This window comes from Pan paniscus, chromosome X (genome assembly GCF_029289425.2).
Source record: "Pan paniscus chromosome X, NHGRI_mPanPan1-v2.0_pri, whole genome shotgun sequence".
In the NCBI taxonomy this organism is placed as follows: domain Eukaryota; kingdom Metazoa; phylum Chordata; class Mammalia; order Primates; family Hominidae; genus Pan; species Pan paniscus.
Genome location: NC_073272.2, coordinates 107,921,133 through 107,940,940, shown reverse-complemented (window position 1 = coordinate 107,940,940; position 19,808 = coordinate 107,921,133). Strand labels below are relative to the sequence as shown.

Sequence of the window (19,808 nt, the reverse complement as noted above, 5' to 3'; positions counted from 1 at the left end):
GAGTTTTACTTGTACAAATTGCCAAGGTAACTGTAAAATTTATATAGAAATTCAAAGAAGAAGTGGGGGGGAAGAGGAGACCCCAAAATATGAAAAGAACAAATTTGGAGAACTTACATTACCTGATTTCAGACCTTATCATAAAAGTACAGTAGTGAAGACATTGTGGTATTGGCATAAGGATAGACATAGAGATTGGTGAAACAGACTAGAATACAAAACAGACCTACAAAACAAAAGTATCAAGGTAATTTAATGGGGAAGGGATAGTCTGTTCAACAAATGGTGCTGGAACTAAACACATGGGATAAAAACTGAACCAGAACTCTTACCAAACACCACACAAAAATAAGTAAATGGATCAAAAGCAAAAACTATAAAATCATTTAGAAGCAAATATGAAAGAAAATCTTGGTGACCTTGGGGAAGTCAAAGATTTCTTATAAAGGGGACAGAAAGCTATAACCATAAAAAGGTGATAAAATGGACTGTATCAAAATTGAACTTTTATTCTCTGAAAATTATAGGTAAGAAAACAAAAACGCAAGCCACCAAATGGCAGAGCATATCCGCATGGCATGTATGTGTGAAATGAATATATTATATGCAGAATGCACAAAAAGCTCTTCCTACTCAATTATAAGAAAACAAATAAAAAAGAAATGGACTACTGATGCATATAACATGGATGGATCTCAAATGTATTATGCTAAGAGGAAAAAGCTAGACTCAAAATTTTACATACTGGATGAGTCAATCTATAAGACATTTATAAAAAAGGTAAAATTATAGGAACAGAAAATAGATGAGTGATTGCCAGAAACTGTGGGTAAGTAGAGAGGTTAATTACATAGCAATATGAGGAAATATTTTGAGGTTATGGAAGTATTCTGAGTCTTGATTATGGCAGTAGTTAAAGGTTGTATGCTTTTATCAAAACTCATAGAACAGTACACCAAAGATAGCGAATTTTACTCAATATAAACAAAAGGTGACTATAAGAAAATGACAAGAACATACCAATACTAAGATATCAAAATGACTAAAATTAAAAAGAGTGACAATATCAAATGCAGGTAAAAATTTTATTTTTAATTACTTGTTGCTAAGATGTAGAGATGTGATTCATTTATATATTGATCTGTTTATCCAAAGATAAAATGCTAATTATTTTTCTTACGGTATGATTTACATACTGTAAAATTCACCCATTTTATGCACAGTTCTGACGAGGAACAACTACAACTTTCATACTTCAGTGGAAAGTACAATGGTACAACCACTTAGGAAAACAATTTGGCAGTTTCTTGTAAAGCTAAAAATAGACTAATGCTACAACCCAGCAATTCCATTCCTTGATATTTATCCAAGGAAAATGAAAGCATTTGTCTACCCAAAGACTTGTTTACAAATATTCACAGCAGAGGAAGTGGGAGCAAACGTTGAAGACACTTCTTTCCACTCTGACTCAGTACTAGGTACTTTTCCACACCTAGCCTTTTCCTTCTTCCTCCCCCAAACCCCTGGGTCCCTAACACTGCCAGAGCCTTTTGTTTGGGGCTCCCTTGTCAGTGAGAAAACACAGACCCCCGAAGCCTGTGCTGGTCCAATCTACCACGGGGAAAAATGTAACTGGGAAGTGAGGACAGTCCTCAGCACTTTCTCCGGTTTAGCTTCTTGTTTATATAATCACACTAAGTGATTAAAGGCTTGACTATTATTTTGATTTTGGCTTGGTGTCTGACACCTAGCAGCTCGGCTGAGCTCCTGACAATATGATTGTTTAAAGAGATACAAATTATTTTTTGATGAAATTTAACATTCATTACTTTAAAAAAGATTTTCAGCAAATAGAAATGAAAAAGGACCACCTCGATCTGTAAAGTTTATGGAAAACCTACAGCTGATATAATAGCAAAATATTGAGTATCTTCCTTAAAAGACAGCAAAAAAAAAGTCATTCTTTACTACTTCCATTATATTTGTACTGGAGGTCCTAGCCAGTGCAATAAGATAGCCAGGACAAAAAGACATAGGTAATGGAAAGGAAAAACTATGACCCTCTTTATTTTCAGATGATATGATTGTATACATACAAAATCCAAAGAAATTGACAGGACTACTAGAACTAATGAATAAATTTAGAAATGCTGTTCTATATCTTGATTAGAGACTATATTTATATTACTGTATACATCTGTCAAAAATAATAGAACTGTGCATAAAGTGGGTGAATTTTACAGTATGTAAATCATACTGTAAGAAAAATAATTAGCATTTTATCTTTGGATAAACAGATCAATATATAAATGAATCACATCTCTACATCTTAGCAACAAGTAACTAAAAATAAAATTTTAAAAATGATACCATTTAGAATAGAATTATTCATATAGGAAGAAATTTAACAAATGATGTGCATGACCTCTATGATGAAGCTAATTAAAGAATATCTAAATTAATGGAGAGGTATATGGTGTTCATGGATTGAAAAAAATAATAATTTTAAGATTTCGGTTGTTCCTAAATTGATCTATACAATTGTTACAAATCCTATCAAAACCTCAAAAGGTTTTTAAGCAAAATTTGGCAAGATTAATGTAAAATTTATATGGAATAAATAGCCAACACAAAAGCTAACACAATCCTGAATAAGAAGAAATGTAAAGGACTTATGCTACCAAAGTAATGCCACAGTAATCAATACAGTGTGATATTGGCATAAGGATGCACAAACAGGTGAATAGAACAGACTAGTGAGTTTCAACCTACACCTGCATATACACATTCCATTGATTTTCAATAAAGTCCTCAAGGTAATTCAATGAAAAAAAAAGGAATTTTTCTTTTAAATACACAATACTGGAACAACTGGGTATCTATATAAGAAAAATGGACATAAATACAAAATCTGAAGCTATAAAGATTATGGAAGAAAACATGTATCTTCACAACCTTGTGGCTTACTATTTTTCAGACAAGACGCAAAAGACATTGAAATGGGACGGGCATGAGGGACCTTTCCAAGGTAATGGAAATGTTCTACATCTTCACTTGGTTGGTAGTTACCAAAGTATATACGATTGGTATACACTTTGTTAAGTTATAATTGAGTTAAGTAATAATTGAGCTGTTCACCTAAGATCACTGTGTATCACTTTATGGAAATTATAGCTCAATTTAGTACTTTTAAAGTGCAAGAAAATGCCCATAGCAACTTTACTTTAATAGCCACAAACAAAAAACAACCCAAATGTCCATCAACAGTGTGGTGTATCAATACAATGGAATTCTACTGTGCAATAAAATAATAAACTATGGACACACACCATGACATGGATGAATCTCAAAATAATTATGCTAAGTGAAATAAGTCAGAGCAAAGAATGTATACATATCATATAATTGCATTTATATAAAAATCTAGAAAATGAAACTTTCTACTGTACAGAAAGCAGATCAGTGGTTATTTGGGGATGGAGGATGGGGGTAGGAAGGGAGGGATTACAAAGAGGAATAAAAATCTTTTGGAGCAATTTACATGTTCATTATCTTGAATGTTGTGATGGTTTCGCAGGTGTATACATATGTCACAACTCAAATTGTACACTTCAAATATATGCATTTTATTGTATGTCAATTATACCTAAAATTTGCTTTAAAATCATAGAAGTAGGCCAGGCGTGGTGGCTCACACCTGTAATCTCAGCACTTTGGGAGGCTGAGGTTGGAGGATCCCTTGAGTCCAGGAGTTTGAGACCAGCCTAGGCAGCAGGAGACCTTGTCTCGATAAAATCATAGAAGTAGACTTGAGCTCAGTAAGAAAGTATTTTCCTTCTAATTACCAGAAAAAACAGAATCTTAGAATCCAAAGGGACCTCATGGTATGTTGGCAGACAGAGCAGCATCCACCTTCTATTTGAGCATTTTTAGTAAAGGAACATTCCTATTACTAATGAGACATTTCCATTACTAAGTAGCAAATAATTAACTGTTAGAAAATTATTGCTGGCTGGGCATGGTGGCTCACGACTGTAATCCCAGCACTTTGGGAGGCCAAGGAGGGTGGATCACCTGAGGTCAGGAGTTTGAGACCAGCCTGGCCAACGTGGTGAAACACTGCCTCTACTAAAAATAAAAAATTAGCTGGGTGTGGTGGCGGGCGCCTCTAATCCCAGCTACTCAGGAGGCTGAGGCAGGAGAATCACTTGAACTTGGGAGGGGGAGGTTGCAGTGAGCTGAGATCATGCCATTGCACTCCAGCCTGGGCGACAGAGCAAGATTCCTTCAAAACAAAAAACAAAACAAAAACAAAACAAACCAACAAACAAAAAACAGAAAAGAAAAGAAAAAAGAAAATTATTGCTATCCAGGGTTCCTGTAACTTAACTCATTGATTCTAAGTCTTGCCTCTTAGTGTTATCCGGATAAATCTACTCCTTCCCCAAATTCAACATTCATTCAACAACTATTTCCTGAGAGATAACTATATAGAAGAAACCAGTCCATGCACTGTGGTGAATACAAAGATACGTAAGATAAGAACTCTGGTTTCATGAATTTTCCAATTTAGTACCTAAAAGTAACTGCAACTTTAGCTATTTTTTGTGTGTGTCTCTTCTGCTGTGGTTTGTATAGCAAGAATGTTTCTGACTTGGCAATTGGATTGAAAATGGTAGGCAAGACGAGTACAATCTAGTATCTACATTTTCTGTTTGGTATTTTAACTGTATCTACCACGATGAACAAAATTACCACATCATATTATCAATTTACCAATCCCTAAACCAATGTAGTATACTGGAGAGAGGACGAGAATAAGATTCAGAAAATACAGCTTCCATCTCTGCCTCTGCAACTAAATAACTAGTTATCATCTTTCATTAATCACTTTCATGTAAAAGATGGAGTTGGCCTCGGTATAGCAGTAGTTTTCAAACTTCTTGTTTTCAAGACCTTTTTACTCTCTTAAAAAGTATTGAAGACCCCATCATCTGGATTACATCTATCAACATATACCATATAAAAATTAAAACTGAGTAATATTTAAAATTATTTATTCATTTTCAAGTGACAATAAACCCATTAAATGTTAACATATATTACGAATTTTTATGAAAATTACTTATATTTTCCAAAACAAAAAAAAATAGTGGGAAGAGAGATTATTTTACTTTTTTTGTAGATTTCTTTGCTTTGACAAAAGCTGAATCCTCCTATCTGCTTCTGCATTTCTTCTGTTGGAATACATTGCTTTACTTAAAATATATGAAGAAAATCTGGTTTCAAATAGTTATATAGCTGGAAAAGTGTGCATTCTAATAGCCTTTTAAGATAAGGTTAGTTGTAATGTAGAATCTGAAACTTTATCAACTAGCTTTTTTAAGCTTATCCACCATGATCAAGTAGGCTTCATCCCTGGGATGCAGGGCTGGTTCAATATACGCAAATCAATAAATGTAATCCAGCATACAAACAGAACCAATGACAAAAACCACATGATTACCTCAATAGATGCAGAAAAGGCCTTTGACAAAATTCGACAACCCTTCAGGCTAAAAACTCTCAATAAATTAGGTATTGATGGGATGTATCTCAAAATAATAAGAGCTATCTATGACAAACCCACAGCCAATATCATACTGAATGGGCAAAAACTGGAAGCATTCCCTTTGAAAACAGGCACAAGACAGGGATGCCCTCTCTCACCACTCCTATTCAACATAGTGTTGGAAGTTCTGGCCAGGGCAATTAGGCAGGAGAAGGAAATAAAGGGTATTCAATTAGGAAAAGAGGAAGTCAAACTGTCCATGTTTGCAGATGACATGATTGTATATCTAGAAAACCCCATCATCTCAGCCCAAAATCTCCTTAAGCTGATAAGCAACTTCAGCAAAGTCTCAGGATACAAAATCAATGTACAAAAATCATAAGCATTCTTATGCACCAATAACAGACAAACAGAGAGCCAAATCATGAGTGAACTCCCATTCACAATTGCTTCAAAGAGAATAAAATACCTGGGAATCCAACTTACAAGGGACATGAAGGACCTCTTCAAGGAGAACTACAAACCACTGCTCAATGAAATAAAAGAGGATACAAACAAATGGAAGAACATTCCATGCTCATGGGTAGGAAGAATCAATATCGTGAAAATGGCCATACTGCCCAAGGCAATTTATAGATTCAATGCCATCCCCATCAAGCTACCAATGACTTTCTTCACAGAATTGGAAAAAACTACTTTAAAGTTCATATGGAACCAAAAAAGAGCCAGCATCGCCAAGTCAATCCTAAGCCAAAAGAACAAAGCTGGAGGCATCACACTACCTGACTTCAAACTATACTACAAGGCTACAGTCACCAAAACAGCATGGTACTGGTACCAAAACAGAGATATAGATCAATGGAACACAACAGAGCCCTCAGAAATAATGCCACATATCTACAACTATCTGATCTTTCACAAACCTGAGAAAAACAAGCAATGAGGAAAGCATTCCCTATTTAATAAATGGTGCTGGGAAAACTGGCTGGCCATATGTAGAAAGCTGAAACTGAATCCCTTCCTTACACCTTATACAAAAATTAATTCAAGATGGATTAAAGACTTAAATGTTAGACATAAAACCATAAAAACCCTAGAAGAAAACCTAGGCATTACCATTAAGGACATAGGCATGGGCAAGGACTTCATGTCCAAAACACCAAAAGCAATGGCAACAAAAGCCAAAATTGACAAATGGGATCTAATTAAACTAAAGAGTTTCTGCACGGCAAAAGAAACTACCATCAGAGTGAACAGGCAACCTACAAAATGGGAGAAAATTTTCGCAACCTACTCATCTGACAAAGGGCTAATATCCAGAATCTACAATGAACTCAAACAAATTTACAAGAAAAAAACAAACAACCCCATCAAAAAGTGGGTGAAGGACATGAACAGACACTTCTCAAAAGAAGACATTTATGCAGCCAAAAAACACATGAAAAAATGCTCATCATCACTGGCCATCAGAGAAATGCAAATCAAAACCACAATGAGATACCATCTCACACCAGTTAGAATGGCAATCATTAAAAAGTCAGAAAACAGCAGGTGCTGGAGAGGATGTGGAGAAATACAAACACTTTTACACTGTTGGTGGGACTGTAAACTAGTTCAACCATTGTGGAAGACAGTGTGGCGATTCCTCAGGGATCTAGAACTAGAAATACCATTTGACCCAGCCATCCCATTACTGGGTATATACCCAAAGGACTATAAATCATGCTGCTATAAAGACACATGCACACGTATGTTTATTGCAGCACTATTCACAATAGCAAAGACTTGGAACCAACCCAAATGTCCAACAATGATAGACTGGATTAAGAAAATGTGGCACATATACACCATGGAATACTATGCAGCCATAAAAAAGGATGAGTTCCTGTCCTTTGTAGGGACATGGATGAAATTGGAAATCATCATTCTCGCTAAACTATCGCAAAGACAAAAAATCAAACACCGCATGTTCTCACTCATAGGTGGGAATTGAACAATGGGAACACATGGACACAGGAAGGGGAACATCACACTCTGGGGACTGTTGAGGGGTGGGGGGAGTGGGGAGGGATAGCATTAGGAGATATACCTAATGCTAAATGATGAGTTAATGGGTGCAGCACACCAGCATGGCACATGTATGTAACTAACCTGCACATTGTGCACATGTACCCTAAAACTTAAAGTATAATAATAATAAAATAAAAATAAAAAACTAGCTTTTTTTATTCAATTACATTAAATTCGATCTATCTTGCCCTTTGAAGGGATCTTTTCCCTATGCATGATTTTGTAACACTCTGTATTAGTCATTTGGAAAACATTAGTTCACTGACCTATGCAGAGCTTCCAAATGTTAACACAATTTATTGTACAATATAAAAAATACACATTAATATAATTACCAGCTTCATTAGAAAAGTCTAAGATTTGGGAAGCTGTCACACTCTTGGTGTCAGGTTCAAGTTTTCCAAAATTCTCACTCTTACTTGAAAAGCTCAAATTTTTCATTGGCCACAAATACTGCCAGTAGTTTTCCTTGAAGTGGTAGGCTAATTCTACTCATTTTCAAGAAAATGCCCGCCAAATACCCAAGTATAAATAACCACAGTTTGTCTCAGTTGTTTTTCAAGTAAAAATGAATTTTGGCTGGGCTTGGTGGCTCATGCCTGTAATCCCAGCTCTTTGGGGGGCTGAAGTGGGAGGACCTCTTGAGGCCAGGAGTTCAAGACCAGCTGGGGCAACACAGCAAGACCCTGTATCTAAAACAAACAAAAAAGCGTTCCATGCAAAAATCAACTGGTTCAGCTCGTAACTCAAACAATTGCACAAGTGCTTTTCCTAGAAACAACTATCTTACTTCAGCGTACATAAGTGCTTTGTGTATACTTCCCATTTTGTCATATGTAATATTAAAAAGACATACACTCAAGGGTCAAAATTCAATTAATATAAATTAATGCTACATTGAGAACCCTCTGAGGTAAAACTGGCTTTCTCCCCCCTGAGAGTATGACGAATACAACTACTAAGAAAATGTGGTACACTGCACCAGTAATTTTACTCACCATCAGTGCAAATGTCAACATAGTGAGAAAAGTAAACATTCTTCATATTTGCTATGATACATGTTTATGTCCCCTCCAAAAAAATTCATATGTTTTAAAATTATAATCTTCAAGGTGATGGCATTAGGAGGTGGGGCCTTTGGGAGATGATTATGTCACGGGGAGAAGCCCTCATGAATGAGATTAGTGCCCTTGTAAAAGACGCTCCAGAGAAAAAAACGCCTTTCCCCTTTCACCATGTGAGGTCACAGAGAGACCATAACATCTGTGAACCAGAAAGAGGGCCCTCACCAGACACTGAATCTTAGGTTTGATCTGCCTTGATCTTAGGCTTCTCAGCTTTCAGAACAATGAGATATAATTTGTTGTTTATATGCCACCCAGCCTGAGGCATTTTGTTATGGCAGCCCAAACAGACTAAGATAATATTACTGTTAAAATATTCCTCATGTTCTCTAATAGGATTTCAGGAACCGTAGGGGTCCACAGACCACAGTTTGAGAACTACTGACCTAAAAGATCACTAATGTCCCTCCAGCTCTAAAATGCCTATGAACAGTCAACAACTTTCATTTGTAGAACTATACAAAACATTCGTTTCCCTAGATAAGTAATATATCACATTTAACAAATACACCAGTTTCTTACAAATCTTTTGTATCAACTGATCCTGAGGACAAACTCATGAGGTTGTGAAACAGAAACTGTTTCTTCCTTCCCCCCAAAACATCATGAGTTTATTTACATATTTTCCACCCTCCAACTTTTCTAGGTAGCAATGTGTTTTGGCCAGACGCAGGGCAGGGAGAGGTGGTTGTGTAAGTGACTGGACTAACTCTACGTTTATGTCCGTATACCACTTGCCAATGTACTGGTGTAGGCATATACATATAACACAATTTCAACCAATGATAAATAAGAGGTGTTTTCAGGGTGGTGCTGTGGGACTCCTTAGAAAGTTTCCATTGCTAGTAAAAAGAGATACACATGAATAGTTCATACTCTCTTTCTACTGGGCATTGCAGTGTCTGCATGTGATTCCTGGAACTGCAGCAGCCATCTTGAGAGTATGAGGGGCACTAGTATTAGAGGGCAAGTTGATAGGCAGAGTATGGCAGTACAGAAAAATGGAACAAACTCTGGCCCTTACTAGTGTCATTATTTGGCTGAATTAATTAACTTTGGAGATAATCAACCTCCAAACTTCTTGTTATGTGAGCTAAAAATTGTCTTTATTGTTTAAGACAGATAGTGTTTTTTAGCACTTGCAAGAAAAACAACCTATCTAATATAAACAGACACCACCATGACTATCTTCCACATACAGAAACATTTTACTACATCAATTAAATTGTGAGAATATGGACAGAGAAGGACCAGTCCTCCTTTAGCAAGGTTTTGGAGGGCTTGTAAACACAGAATATACTAAATAATTCATCAGTCATGTCCCACTCCTAATACCACTCCCCCTCTCAAAGTTCCATATCTCTTTCAGTACTCAATTAATGTCATATACACTGTAAGAAATTTTGAAAGCAAACCAGCCAGTTCTCCTATATACAGGAAAAATATTATTTGATTGAATTATAGCATGATACAAATTCCTTAACAGAATTTCTTGAAGTCTTATTTTATTACTGTCAAAAACACAATTCCATTAACCAGAATAGAACTTGCTTGTAAATGGTACTTACATTCTCTACAAGTTAGTAAGCATCTGACATTTATAACAGATTCATTAAAATAAAAAAGTTAAAAATTAAATTTAGCAAAAGCCTGTTTCTTTTATAACATTTGCCTTTGACTGTCTTTAATTAATGAAAAGCAAGGGATTTAAGGTTCCCATTTCAACAGGGTAGCAAGTACCATCATAGACTGCCCTTTTGGTTAAAGGCCAGCAGAAGCTGCTAAAGGCACAAAGTGTGGGTGGACCTGGACAGACTATGGAGGTAAATAAGTTCAAGTTGCATAAAATGAGAATCTGGTTTGTTAAAATGAAAGAAGCCTATGTGTCACATATCACACTGAAGGTGTTTCTCTAAAATCCTCAAGAATTACTGCTATTTAAAAACAAATCTTTATAATAAAGATTTAGCTAAGTGTCTGGGTGGTTCATTTATAATGTTAATTAGAAAGAATACATTTTCAAAAATTACTTCTGTTCCGTAGCTGCTATCATCACAAGGGGATGAGATGATGGAATGATTACATTTGTAAAAGAAAATCATTAGAGACTAAGACCAAATCAGCCAACCAACTGGCAATCAATTGAGCATCAATTCCATAGTCACTGTAGTAGATAGGAAAGAAAAATTAAGTCTGTCTCACAGGCACTCTTATACACTACTGATAGGAGTATAATTGGTAAAACCATTCTGGAAAGTAATTTGGCAAGAGCAGATCCCTATCACTCAGGAGCTTAAAGTTCAGCTATTCAAATGCCACCTGGAAAAACCACAATGCATAACAGTTTGTGACTTTGCAGAGAAATAAATTTGAATTGCGCAAGCTATAGGGCTGGCAAACAGGCAATGACGTCATTTGGCTACTGAGGAAATGTGAGGAGAAGGTAAAGTGAGTATGTTACAAATTGGGAGTGGTACAAAATGGATGGGGGACCTCACATTCCGTATGTACTAACCAGTTTAATTTTCTAAAAAGAGGGAATTGAGGCTGTGATATTATCTCCCCAAAGTGGGAAAAAAAGATTAAGAATTAATGAAGGGAAGTTTCTGAGTATCACTAAGGGAGAGATGAAAGCTAGGGACAATACTAGGTAAAGACACAGCCATTTAAGTGTAAGCCTGAAAGGCAGCTACAGTGCAGGGGCTGGTGAGAGGGGTGGGGAAAGTGGTCAGAAGGGGCTCTCATTTCAGATGCATATGCACAAAACTCTTCTGGGGGAGGGAGAATGTCAATGAATTTGAGTATGTTATACCACTGTTATAGCTGGGAAGAGATCAGTAGGAGAGGTATTTGTGGAGGGCAAGCTCCACCTTCTGCCCAGGGGAGAAAAGTAGGAGGATATATTGTGCACAAAATTAAAATTTAAGCCCTTAAGGATGAACAGCCTAGGCAGTTATGGTAAAGACTTATTAAAAGATGAGCCAATGGAGAGTCTTTCTTCAGAATCATCTTAAGTGACCAGTCACAGAAGGGTTTACAGAAAGGGCAATGAGAATTATTCAACTTTTCATCATGACTTTACTTTTCTCTATTATCTACCATGTATGAAATAGGGATTGAGGAGACTCTCATGAGCAGGTTCTAGAGCCTTGGTTTAAATCTTGGCCCAATCATGTATCAACTGCACGACCTTTGGCAAGTTATTTAACCAATGTGGGCTTCTGATTCCTTGTATATAGAAGTGGAAATAACATTAGCTACCTAACAGGATATAACATAGTAACCACTAAAAAAGTTACCATAATTTCTCTGTTGATATAGCCTTTTTAAATATCAGGGTCTACTGTATGTATCAAAGACTTGAAAAATACTTATAGCGTTTAACCCACTAATTCCCCATGAAGGCGGCTGTAGCAATAAAATAATAAAAATATGGAATAAGAAATGTTCATGGCAGCACTTCTTACGATGGCTAACAAATCTTGACATTTTAAAATATACTCTACAAAAGTGAACAGGTAAATAAATTGGAGTGTGTATAAATACAAGTTGTATGTAATCATTTTAAAATAACGTTTTAAAACTAAGAATGTTAACATGGGAAAGTGCTTGATAAGTGATCAAACAGTAAGAAATAAAACTATATGTAGAATAAGCCCAACTTACTTTTTTATTTTAACCAAATTTTTTTTAGTTATTAGCTAGTGTTTATTTAATCAGGTTTTTTAGTATTTTAAAAATTCAGTATCTTCATGAAATGAAAACTTTACCATAGCAATTGAAACATGAATTGTGCTTAGAGTTTCATGATTCACATCCAAACCTTAACATATCATTTACGATTCAAAAATTGTACTCTTACAAGTCATTGTTCTATGCCAAATTTATTTTTAAAAACATATTATATATATAGGAAAGAAAATAATAAAAACAACAATAATCAAAACACACACCATTATTCTGTGCTCAGCCAGCACAGTTCTGGCCTGCTGGTAGAACTGTGGACATATTTTTATTTTCTTTATGTTTTTCAAGTTTCCAACATTGAGCAGCTGTTACTTTTGTTACCATATAAAATCAACATATGAATTGGTTGAATGAACAAATATATAGTTATTGCTTCAAAAGGGACTTTAATCAAATAGAAAGAACAGATAAAATGTCATAAAACAAAATGCCTATAAGACCAAATACATGCAGATACGAAACTGGGAGAGGCTAAATATTACAAATGTTCAAAGAAAGGTACAATCAGTATTTGATACTATAATAAGGGAAAGTTTCACAGGACTATTTATCTATTCTCACCAGTATGTAAACACCATGAAGGGAAGAACCTTGTCTTTATTTGGTTTTAGCCATAGTGTCTAGCACAAAATGATTTTGTAGGCAGTACACCTCCATGAATAGAAATAGAACAGCATAAATAGAATTTTTGAGTACTTAGAAGTTGCTGAATAAATATCTGCTGAATAAATGTAAACATTTGCTGGAATTGAGCAAAGACTTGGATCCACAAAATTCTAATCAAGATGGAGGGCCAAAATGTGTATGCAGTGCTCACGGGATTGTAGGAAAGCTTCCCTAGGCTAGACTGGAGGGAGTATATTATAAACTGTAATGAAAAATAAGGTTGGATAAGGGAAAACATCATGATAGGCCTTGAAAATCAGACAGGAGATTTGAGAGTTGATGTAGTAAGAAATGGTAAGTCAATAAATATAATGACAATAATGAAATCTAAAATTGATTTAACATTTACTATGGTGTCAAATACTATATGTTTTACATAACTTTCCTCATTTTATCCTAAAAAAAAAAATATGTGAGATAGGTGCTACTGCCTTCCTTTTGCCAATGAGGAAATTAAGTCTCAAAGATTACTATTTTGCTGAAAGTTACACATCTACCAGTCAGATTCCATGTCTGACTTCAGAGGCCAACCTCTTGAAGACTCTGTATAAGACCTCTACAAAGTCCACAAAACGTGTGAAGAGAAATACCAGAAGAGAATGAGATCATGTGTATTTATTCTAGGGTCTTGGACTGGAATCAGATGTATCATTATGAATCCATGATTTTGACATATATAAAGAGGGACTTCAAGAAATCGATATAGAAACAGGTATGTGTGCATATATACATATATTTCCTAGTTCTGCCTGCTGAGAGGGCCTAGAGGCAATGACACCTCAGTAGCAATAAGCATGCCAAGCACCCAGATCTTGGCTTCTACATACCATTCTCCAATAAAAAGAATCAGAGCTCCTTGGAGAAAAGATTCTGATTCCAGAGTTGGGGCAAGGAAATTAAAAAATGAGTCTGGAGGCCAGGTGCGGTGGCTCACGCCTGTAATCCCAGCACTTTGGGAGGCCGAGGTGGGTGGATCACCAGGTCAGGAGTTCGAGACCATCCTGGCTAACATGGTGAAACCCCGTCTCTACTAAAAATGCAAAAAATTAGCCTGGCGTGGTGGCTGGCACCTGTAGTCCCAGCTACTTGGGAGGCTGAGGCAGGAGAATGGTGTGAACCCGGGAGGCAGAGCTTGCAGTGAGCCGAGATCATTGCACCACTGCACTCCAGCCTGGGTGACAGAGCAAGACTCCATCTCAAAAAAAAAAAGAAAAAAAAAAAGAGTCTGGAACATCTGTGGTGCCAGAAAGTAAGAGGGTGCTTAAAAAATGATGGAGACATGTTGAAAGGACACAGGAGCCAATTTGAAGGGGCTCCTGTTGGCCAAATCTGGGTTTCAGCAAAAACAAAAAGTAGTAAGAGCATAATTCATTATAACCTATAGAATAAAACAAATATTCATTAAGTCCATACTGCTATAAACAGCTGAATAAATATATACATTAAGCGTAAAGAGAAAGTTTTTTATTACAGTATAATTCAATCAATTAATAAATGTAAAAATGTTGAAAATTGAAATCAATGTCTGGCAAATGTCACAACAATAATTTATTCAAGCCAGAATCATCAACATATGCTAAAATTAGTGGGCAAATATATGATGAGAAACAGGATATTTACATTGTCTCACAATATTGCCCTGCATAGTCTCACTTTGTAATTACAAAAGAAAAAATAGTGACTTTATAGTGAATAAACCTAGCAGACACCATCTTAACCAAGCTTTCAGGGATGTAAAGAGTCTCATGTCTTACATGTACAGACATCAAAAGGTAAATAAAAACACATGAAAAAATACAAACTCTTACACTGCCACGGGACAGATACATATATAGATATATGCATAAGACTAAAGATATATATCTATATAGTTTGTGAATAAAATTGGATATGATAGGTAGGCAAATTAGTACAAAAAAAGAACAAAACTAAATTAAGCATGTTAAGTAAAGTGTGTTACCATACACACATACCCAGTTGTTTCACAATAGACATGCTCCTGAAAAGTTTGGTGGACTTAAAATTAATGCAGTAACTGAGTAATTAAATAATCATAAGGCAAATCTTCCTTCAAAACAAATCATCTGTCACAAATTATAGTAGTTATATAAGTTGAAATGTTTACATATTGTGATTACATAAAATCATAAAACCTTCAACAGCATTTGCTTTTAGATTGCTTTTAAATAATCTCACTCTATTTAGATACAGATACAGAGGTCAAACTCTGATCTTTTTATTCTAGGCCCAAAGCTATTTCCATTACACCATGCTGCTTCTCCTAACATCAGCAGGAAGACATGTAACCCCCATTATCATTTCCATTTCACCTCCTGTGTCCAAAAACAGTGGCAGAGATCCAAATACTTTACACACCAGTAAATCTCTATAGACCACATACAAAGTAGGCAGTATAGGACAGTCATTAAGGGCAAAGATTCTAGAGTCAAACTGCCTGGATTCAAATTTTCCAGCTTCACAAGTTACTGCCTACATGACTGGATTTCTGGGAATGTATTCAACGTCTGTAATTTGTAGTTTTCTCATCTGTAAAGTGGGGATAATAACGGTATATGTCTCATAAGTCTGTTCTGAAGATTAAATATGATAATATGTATTATCATATTAGCACAGTGCCTGGCACATAGTAAACACTCATTATGTTATCTACATTAATAATGATGACAATGATGACAAGTTTTTCCTATGGAGCAATATACTTCATAGAGGATGAAGTGTTTCATGGCTACAAACAACACTCCTACCCTTGACAAATTCGTGCCGCTGGTCACAAGGAAGATAGTACGTTTAAAGTAGACAAAAATATCCAATCTACTGCACAGAAAACAACTTACTAACTATGTAAAATAAAACTAACGTAATTTTACATACTACCCACATCCACAAATCTAAGTGCATATCCCACTGACAGTGAATCAGTACAGGTATAATTACCTGCACATAAAAATGTTATTTCCATCACTAGAAATTATATTTCCAACTTAAAACTGTCTTCTCTTATTACTAACCTTTTGGCATAGAGGTTACTTTATTCCACCTAATGAATGCTCTACCTAAAAAAAAGATCTTCCACATATTTGTGATGTACCAATTTGGCATGATTTCAGAGATAAAGAAATCATTTACCTATAAAAGAGTAAAGCACTTTAAATAGCAACACTTTTTTGATATAAAAACCCCAATACTAAACTACTCCAGTCAAAGACTAGCCCTACCACCAACCAGTTTTACTCTAGAAATGGTCACCGATATCTCCAGCACAAGTATGGAGAGCCGATATCATTCATATTTTTGAGCCTATTAAAATATTTATGTATGAACCAGGAAAAACAAACCCTTGGTTTTAATAGAGGCACAATATCCTAATAATAGGAAAAGGGGATATAAAATGTTCTTTAAAAATTATATAGGAGGAAAAGGGAAAGAGCTGTAATGACTTCATGAATACTCATTAGTTTAAGAATCCAAGAAAACAAGCTTGCTCTCAAGTTTTGTCAATAAAAAGAAACCTCATTGTTAACATAAATTGATTTAATATTAATTGATGTGTAGTGTTGCTATACATACCTGTATAGTTGTCATCTGGTGCAAATTTGTTAAAAGTAACATCAAAAAACATATATATATTTAATCAAACATCTACAAAATCTTTGTCCCTGGGCCAAATGCCATAAACAGAGGGCACCAAGAAGATGTTTTTAAAATGAACTATTTTCAACAGCACAATTGCAGTTTTATCCAAGTCTGTAGCCCTATTGACTGGCTAAACCTTACCCCCATTAAGATGCTCTGCATCAAAAAAGCATTTTTAAATCATTTGTCTACTTTGATGGAAGAAAATTATGGCATGCATAGTAAAAATATTTGATATGCATGGTTTTTCAGCAAATTTGCTATTATAATTATGTTGTGCTCAGAGTAATATGAAAGTTAGTTTTCATACACCGGGTACACACCTTCAGAAGGATAGAAAGAGGACATGTGATTTGAGGCATGCTAAGTGCTATAGGGAAGCTAGACAGCTAACTTAAAAGTGGACCCAGATGAGCTGTAACATAGCAGCTGCTTACAAAGAATTGACGGTCACTCAACCATGTGAAGGCCTAAGCCATGATCTCATATTAAACAGTTTTTAAAACCATCCATAATGATCACTCAAATAAATTTAAATAATTTGTCACACACTTATTCTTCAGAGGTTATATGAAATTAAAGATGATGGGCTTCAGGCTGGAGAACATTTTCTCTCACAAAGCCATTCATTTTTTAACATCTGGCCCTCATCCCCAATAGGACAGTGGGTGGGACTACCCAGATACCCTTCTAAGAGATATACTGAGGTTTGAATTCTACATTCCTAAAACTGTGGAGCTTTTTGCTGCTATTTCACATGTACCTCCTCCCCCACTTTCCTTTAAACTGGAACACTGATTCTCCTTTGAAAAAGGAGTATTTTCCTTTGAATAGGTGATGGGCAAATTCTCAATTTGTTCAGATGCCTTGGTAGGTTTAAAAAAAAGTAAACAAACAAAAAAATCCATAATTTAGAAAAAACAACAACAACAAAAAGACGCAAAAGACCTGAAGCCTGAGACTTTACCTCACTCTTCTTGGTATGTTGCCTTAGCATTTCATTTGTAACAAGGATGTCAAAAGGGAAAAGGAGGTCAGTGGCTTGAATGACCTGAGGTGGGGGTAGGTTCCTGTTGCTTAAGGAAAGAGCAAAGGGGACGAAATTCACTGAGGCGCTAAAAACACTTTGATGGAAGCTGGATTTTCAAAGAGCCAAAATATTAAACTACATACAAAATTCAAAGAGTGGGCTGGGTACAAGTAGTGAAAAGGTTAGTCGCCAGGCAGGGAAACACCCGACGGTGGAGGGAGGGGAGGAAAAGTTTTAAATACCCACCACAGCCTAGTGAGCCGTTAATTAGCGTCCCCCACTTCTGACTTTGCTCTTGCCCCCGGAGGAGCTAGCTGCAGGGAAGCAAGCAGCCCTATTTTTAAGCACTTAAACCTCTCCGTTGGACTTCAGAAGGCTTGAGTTACCGGTGTTGCAAATAACGTTTCTTCCTAAACATGAGAAAGCAAATTTGAATTCCCTAGTCAAGGCCAAAAGGAAGATAAACGGACCCCCCCCCCAAAAAAAAAGGTAATTTCAGCGTGAAAGAGCGGTGATGGGCGCGGGGGAGGGGAGGAAGGACTTACCGCAGCCTCTGCAGGCTGCCCCCAAAGACTCAGGGCCAGTAAGAACAAGCCGGCAGCCAGGCTGACTCCACGCAGTTTCATTCTTCTCCGGCTCCCGCAGCTCCTTCAGCACCCGCACGAAATTCCCGGCTGGCTCTAACCAATTGACATAATCTTGAGGGTTTATATGGAGAGAGCTAGAGCCGGAGAGGGACAGTGAGGCTTGGGTGAAGAGAAAGAAGCTTTTTAAGAGTGGAAGAAAAAAAAAGAAGAAGGAGCTACTCTTCCTTCCCCCCTCCCCTCCCCAAAGCCGGTCTCTCAGGAGAACTTTTCCCTTCTGTCCAGACTTGCAAACTTTTTCTTCACTCAATTCCTACAGATCTACTTTCCTCCCTCTCTTCCCCGTGCAAGGCCCCCCTCCTCACCAGCACAAGGGAATTTGAGTATCACTCCGCCACAGTTTTAGACTGCACCGGCAACCTGCGAGGGAGTGACGCTCAGTTATTTGGGGGAGGGAAACTTCCAGACTAGTTGACTGAGCACCATGAGTCCAACCGGGAAGCTTTTCTATTCGTTCATTTGCACCTTCCGTTGATACTACTTTTCTAGGCTCAGTTCCAATCTCATTGGTGTGAGTACCAAAGCCAATTACAAATAGATCTAAACTGGGACTATTTTTTTAGCGGATGGATCTCAGAGGGGCCGTGCTTTTTATTGTTAATCATTAGAAACAAATTTTGGTCGGTGCTCCCTGGGCTGCTGGTCTTCTTTACCTTCCAGCTGCTCACAGAACAGAGAGTTTCTACATACAAGCAGAAGATGTGAAAATATTGGGAATAAATAAAGTATATGCTTATAAACAAGTAAGAAAATAAACAAGTATATGTGCGTGAATACTTTATGTGTGTTATATACGTATAAGATCTGGGAGCATTCAGCAGGTATTGGTAATTATTCTATGGTATTATGTTATTATAATACAGCTATATCTCTTTGTTTAGCTGCCTTGAATCCTATAATTAATGCCTCATATATTGAGCTAATGTAAAAGGTATTGACTCTCATTGTAGTTGTGTTTCAGAAAGATTTAGGGCAGGGAATTAAATAAATTTAGTGCAGTGTTTCTTAGAATTAATATAAACACTTAATTGGAAATATTTAAATAGAGTTGATGGCAGCTGAATCGATATCTCCCCTATAAAGACTTGAATGTTCCTTTGATAATTCTGATATATAGATTTTTTTTAAAAGTAACAAAAGAACTAGAAAATACTTTCTGCGGACTCCTTGGAGAATCTTCAAGAATTTGATGAAGAATTCTTCACAACATTTCTATCTTCCTAGAATTAACCACTTTAGAGTCTTTCAAGGTTTTGGATCTATTTCACGAGGGCCCACTCATCCTTAGGTTCTGCTTAGCTCAGAGTGGATTTACAACTCCA

General features: G+C 36.3%; 1 protein-coding gene across 1 annotated transcript in view; it reads right to left on the bottom strand.

Annotated features, from left to right (window-relative positions):
• The window catches only part of COL4A5 (collagen type IV alpha 5 chain), a 258,069-nt gene extending 239,279 nt beyond the window's left edge, over positions 1–18,790 (bottom strand). Inside the window, exon 1 of the mRNA XM_034949958.2 lies at positions 18,388–18,790. Within this exon, the coding sequence (XP_034805849.1) occupies positions 18,388–18,468 (81 nt within the window). The 5' untranslated portion in view covers positions 18,469–18,790. The remainder of the gene's footprint in view (positions 1–18,387) is intronic.
• Between the last annotated feature and the right edge of the window lie 1,018 nt (positions 18,791–19,808).